Source organism: Cryptomeria japonica, chromosome 11 (assembly GCF_030272615.1).
Source record: "Cryptomeria japonica chromosome 11, Sugi_1.0, whole genome shotgun sequence".
Classification (NCBI taxonomy): Eukaryota; Viridiplantae; Streptophyta; class Pinopsida; order Cupressales; family Cupressaceae; genus Cryptomeria; species Cryptomeria japonica.
In genome coordinates this window covers 361,964,790-361,971,089 of record NC_081415.1, presented here as the reverse complement: position 1 = coordinate 361,971,089, position 6,300 = coordinate 361,964,790, and the positions used below count along the sequence as shown (strand labels likewise).

At 36.5% G+C, this 6,300-nt stretch overlaps 1 protein-coding gene across 1 annotated transcript; it reads left to right on the top strand.

Annotated features, from left to right (window-relative positions):
- Window positions 1-4,827: 4,827 nt before the first annotated feature.
- Window positions 4,828-5,418, top strand: LOC131860210 (uncharacterized). Its single transcript, XM_059214592.1, has one exon. The coding sequence runs from the start codon at window positions 4,828-4,830 to the stop codon at window positions 5,416-5,418; it is 591 nt and encodes a 196-aa protein (XP_059070575.1).
- Window positions 5,419-6,300: the final 882 nt, after the last annotated feature.

Here is a 6,300-nt window from a genome sequence, read left to right as displayed (position 1 = left end):
GGAAGATATTCAGGCTAGAACCCTCATGGTCATATGAAGAACGGAGAAATGGCTTAAGCAACACCGATTGAGGCAGAGTTGGCAGAAGGGTTCAACTTCATCCTCTAAGAGCTTGGTTTCTAATACATTTATTCAATCTTGTGATGCATGTCATTCTCACAAAAGGGATAAAGGTGAGTAGAAGAGCAGGGCATTACAAAGCAAAGGGAAATTGACTTGTATTAGAGTTACCCGCTCTAAAACCAAGAGTAAAAGAAAGTCCTTTCCTCCAGACACAGTAGTGGTTGATCTTGAAATGGATGCCCTTTAAGATAATCCATGTTCAGAGCAACAAAATCTAGATGATGAGGAAACCAGCCAGCAAGAACAGGAAACCTTTCAGGTAGATTCTATCATGGTAATAAGAAATGAAAAAGATTCAAGAACTGATTTTGTAAAGACTTCAGTTTCCACAAGCCTAGTCTGGTTGGATAATATGCTTGGTAGCAAGAAGAGAAAGATAGTCCCCGCATCCATTCCGATAGAAGATATGGTGAGTAAGTGCCTGTGAAAGACTCCCAAAGCCAAGAAATCAAAGACTATGTCAAAAATTGATTTTGATGTTGATAGTGGAGATTGGGTGGCAGAGATTGCACATCCATTGACAGATGCTAAGATTGAAAATCCTATAGTTCAAGATTTTACTATTGAAAAAGTAAACATAGGGACTGCTACTCGTGCCACATACGTTCTTCATCTCGAAGCTTCAACTAAGAAGATTATCACAAGGACTCGGAAAGATGAAAGGGACAAACATTGAATGAAGGAGATGTTGCGCAGAACGGTAGAGTACATTGAGGCAGTAAATAGTCTGAATCCTCAACCCTTGTCACAATTTCCTACATCATTTGATCCAAAGTCCCCGGTCAATCAGAAAACCTTGGAACAAATAAAAAAATGTAGACTAATAACTGAGACCGTGATAGAGTGGTTGGAGCAGATGCGGAAATCTGGAGCTGAGTATTTTGGGAACCAGAGTAAAGTTCATGATGGGGCAATACAAGTAATGAAGGAATTGGAGACTGAAATAAGTAATTGGAAAAATGAAGAGGTGGAATGGGCAACAAGGACTACACAGATGTGAGAAGTACAGACTTACGAAGTTATCAAATTCCTGATTGAGAAGCCAGTGCCAGGACTGGATGATAGCATCTTGTATGTCTGCCAAAAGAATATTTAATGGAGGAATTCATTGATAAAATAGGCATATGAAGAATTCACAAAATTGGTAGGCCAACTTGCAGAGTTAACCACTTCCATGCAAAATGAGCTCTTATGCATTGGAATTAAGTGCCTAAAAAGCGACGGGACACTAGAGACCGTCGAAGTAATAACATAATCTTTTGAGAAAAAGATTAACTATGTGAAGGAGGCTAAAGGCTTGGTCTCAGATGACCTAACTACTATCGCTAAAATTGAGTCACTTCTCTTCCTATGCATTGGACATCTAGATAGCCACTCCGATAAAGTTGCGCAGGTTCACAAGGAAAAGCAAGTGTGGAAACAACGTATAGCCCACGTGGGGCTTCCACATAAGCCTGTTATCCAGCACTTCATTACGGCGTATACTGATTGGAAGAAAGAATCTGTTTCTAAAAATGGTTTTCATGTTTTCTAGACAATAGGCTCTATTTTCTGGTAGTGAAAAAAGACAGTTTCATTTGTAAGTTTTGTTGAACTTCACGGGGTAGAAAGTTAGTTTTTCTGTGTTTCCCACTTTTATTGTAAGCCTTGTTGTGGCTATATAAGGGATGAAAAAGACTTTGTTTGGTTCCGAAAGATTTTTGGCGGGAAAAAGGAATGCAATAGATAAAGATCAATTTTTTTCATGATGTTTTGAGAAAGAGAACAATTTTTATAAATAAAATTGTTGCAAGTTCTGTAATATTAAATATGTGAGTTTAATAGATTTGGGTGATAATCTCTGTGTGGATTTAGTTTGAATCTGGAGTTTGTTACTTTTCTTCTCATTATATGTGAATGCATGTAGAATGCTTTTCCCCTGAAAAACAAATTCTTGAAGTCTGTGAACTTCATGATAAAATTGGTGTTATTAACTGAGAATATATTCATTGTGTGCTGACAAGTGAATATAAATTTGCCTTTAAGTACTTTCAGGTAAAAAGTATGCAAATTAAATTACTATAATTAGAGCTGATTGAAAATCATTTTTGTTGGGGAGCTGTACCCGTATGCAGAGGATAATTATTCCTAGAATTATCCAACTTTTAGTTGCTTTTGTTTTTTAATTAATGGGCATACAGAGATTCAAGAATACAATGTATAAAAGACAAATCTGTTAACCAACAAATTTTTGGCAACTTTGTTGGGGAGTCGAATAAGAGATCAGTAATTAAATCATAACATGTATAGGGCTATCTTGTGATTAGATTTAGAATTCATTCTGGTAAAACATTAGATATATATTTTGTATACAGACTGGAGTCTAGAAGGTATACGAGGTCCCAGAGGCATGGAGGGGTTATTGATTCAGTTTTTTAGGAGTTTCAAAATTTGAGTTTTTCTACTTCCTTTATGTCACAAAGAAGATTGAGGAGTAGACCTCCTAGTGCTTTTTCTCATATACCCGCATCATCTACTTGTCATGCCCTGACATTGCATGGTGTTTCCCTTCCTATAGTTTTCAACCCTATGCCTTTGAACATTATCCTACCAATGGTTGTGAATAATCCTTGGGGACCAACTGTAGGACCACTTGCTTTAGGGGCTAGTTTAAACCCTCAACCAAAAAGCTCACGAGATCACTTGCCTAAGTTTAGTGGAGATGGAAAAGTCACAACTATTGAGAATTTGAATGCTTTTCATGCGGCATGTGGTGTTTTAGTAATTCAATGTGAGGATGTAGCAGTCAGACTTTTTGTTCAAACATTAACTAATGCAGCTGCAGATTGGTTCTACCATTTACCGAATGGTGATATTACGAACTAGCAAGATATTAAGACAAAATTTGAAGCTAGTTTCAAGTTAGCTGAGGATGAGCATTTTCTTTTGGCTCAATTAGCACAACTTAAAAAAGAGATTCCTGAAACTATGAGAGATTTTGTGGCTAGATTTAACAAGATACTTCATAAAATTCCCGTTAATCAAAGACCTTCTAGTGATTATTTGAAGTGTTTCTTTATCAACTCAATGCCCTCAGAGATAAGTTTCTTGATCCATAGGTAGAGAGTACAAAACCTAGAAGCTGCTAAGACCCTAGCAATTGAATTGGAGGATGATTTAATTACAGCTGGGAAATGGAAAAGAGAAGTTCAAACCTCCACTGCACAAGCCTCAACATCAACTACTTCATCAGATCCTATGATTCAAAGGTTAATGAATGATGTCATAACACTTAAGAGACAATTGCCTAAGTCTAATGTGATGTATCCTCAACCTTATCAAGATGTTCCTAGAAGATTTCCAAATCAATCAACTGGAACTGGAGTAAGAGTACCATAATTACCTCCTGTGCAACAAAGGTTGGCCATTGAGGAACCTCCATCAAAAGATAATATGTGTGTCTTTCATCTTACTAATGTTCATGATGGAAACTCTTGTCCTGAAATGGTACACTATACATAATTGATGGGTTCAAAGGAGATGATGAGGGAAGTAAGCGAAGAAGAATCTTTAGGGCAGTCTGGCGACTCTGAAATACACTTCCTAGAGTATGAGTCAGATTCAAAAAGAGGAGGTGACATTTTGGTTACCTTAGAAGATGCTTCATATGAAGTATTAACCAAAAACCAACACAATATCAAGTCTCAAGGGGCTTCTTCAACCTTATCTAGAAGTTTCAAAGGTAAATAAATCTTCTCTCATTCTCACAATAATGATTTACAAGTACAAGAAATCCCATTATTAAAGCCTATAGATATGGTCAGTCCATTTGATATAATAGAATTTTGTAAATCTTCTAGAATCCAAATTTCACCAGCGGAATATTTGAAATTGAATCCTAAAGAACTTGATAGGCTTGTTAAATTTTTCAAAGGAAACAATTCTTCTGCACAAATTGGGACAACTCAGCAGTCAGTTAACCTTGCCTTGATACCACAATACCAAGAGTCAACACATCTAGTCAGTCCTGAAATTTCACTTGATATTATTGGTAATCAAACTGATGAAATGATTCCTATTTTTGAACCTAAACCTGACCCTTTTTATGTATCTCTGTTCATAAATGGACATAGATTGAATAATTGTATTATTGATTCTGGTGCCTCAAACAATATTATGCCATCTGCTGTAGCTAAGGCCTTAGGGTTATCTTTAACAAGAACCTTTGGAAGATGTTATTCCATGGATTCCAAACAAATTCCTCTTGTAGGACAAATTAAAGATGCACAAGTGACTCTTGCTATACATCCTGATAAACGTGTTAGGTTGACTATTTTAGTAGCTAATATCCCGGCAAGTTATGGCATGTTACTTAGTCGGACCTTTTGTAAAGACCTAGGTGGTGAAATTAAGATGGATTGGTCTCAAGCCACCATTCCTATTGGGAAAAGACAAGTTATTTTGCAACTAGAACCAAAGTCTAAGTTTACTATTTTCCCAACAGATGATCCTAAAGCACAAATTTTGTATCAAGAATGTGACTTTGGTAACTATATGATTTTGTCTGACAACGAGGTTATAGCTTCAGCTCACCAATCACAAAGAGCCAATGAAATTTGGAATATGGAGTTTGATGGCAGTTGTTCAGCATCTGGTTCAAGGGTAGGGGTTGTTTTAATTCCTCCTTCTGGAAGGCTTATCCCATTTTCCTTTAAGTTATAATTTATGAATACAAATAATACAACTGAGTATGAGGCTTTGTTGTTAGGGCTGTCTGAAGCAAAGAAATTGGGAATTAAGCTGCTACGAGTTAAAGGGGATGTAGAGTTGATTGTGAAGCAAGTCAAGGGGTTATTTAGCATTATGAATGAGAGATTGAGACATTACAGGAATAGGGTATGGGATGAGATTGAAGGGTTTGATGCATTCTTTATTGAAGCTGTTCCTAGAGAGAAAAATGCTAAAGCTGATTCTCTAGCAGTTTCGGCTTCTCTTCTGAGTTCACACCCAGAATTTACAAATGATACTTATCGAGTGGAACTGATTTATCAACCAAGTGTGCCTGATAACGCAATATTTTGGCAGGTGTTTGAAAATGATCAACATATCAAGAATTTCTTGCAATGTGTAGAGATGTTTATAGCTACTTTCTTTGAAGGTTCAACCTCAGAGTGTAGAGAGTTTTCTCCGGATTTAAAACAAGAGGCAAATGAAGGGATACTACAGTTAAAGGGAAATAGAATTCCTAAAGGTTTGGTTTCTTTAGAGCGTCTTTTTGATCATCATGACGCCTTAAGACAAAGGAAGGATGAGTAGATTCCTATAGCATAGGATATAGGAGGATATGAAAGAATCAACATTGGAACAGAGGAAGATCCTAAGTATGTTAACTTAGGAAAATGTTGTATGTTTGAAGAAAAATAGGGATTGATAAGTCTCTTAATGGAGTTTCGAGATTTGTTTGCCTGGTGTTATGATGATCTGAAAAAATTTAGAGATGGACATTTTCAACATCATATTCCTTTAAAGCCTGGAGTGAGTCCTTTTAGATAGAAGCTAAGGGGTTTCAACCCCAAAGTTGCGGAGGCTATCTTTAGAGAGGTGGATAAGATGTTGAAAGCAAGGATTATTTATCCTATTCATCATTCTACTTGGATTGCAAACATAGTTCCTGTTCGTAAGAAAAATGGAGAAATAAGGATATGTGTAGATTTCAAAAATTTGAATCAGGCCAGTTTGAAGGATAATTATCCTTTACCCTCAATGGATCATATTTTGCAGATAGTCTCAGGCTCAGAAATGATGTCTATGTTAGATGGCTTTTCTAGTTACAATCAGATAAGTGTTCAAAAATAGGATCAACATAAAACAACCTTTATTACTCCCTGGGGTACCTTTGCATACAACAGAATGCCTTTTGGTCTGATCAATGCTGGAGCAACCTTTCAAAGAGCCATGGACTTATCTTTTGGTCATCTGAAGGATAAAATAATAGTTGTATATCTTGATGATTTAATGGTATTTTCAAAAGGGTGAAAAGATCACTTAAGAGACTTAAAACAAGTACTACAAAGATGTCAGGAGCATGGAGTGTCTTTAAACCCTAAGAAATCAGTGTTTGGTGTCACCGAAGGTAAATTACTAGGTCACATTATCTCAAAGGAAGGTGTCAAAGTAGATCCTGAAAGGGTAAGGGCG

Bases quoted from the DNA above. Each gene is read 5' to 3' on its own strand.
- LOC131860210 (XM_059214592.1), top strand. From the start codon at position 4,828: ATGAATACAAATAATACAACTGAGTATGAGGCTTTGTTGTTAGGGCTG.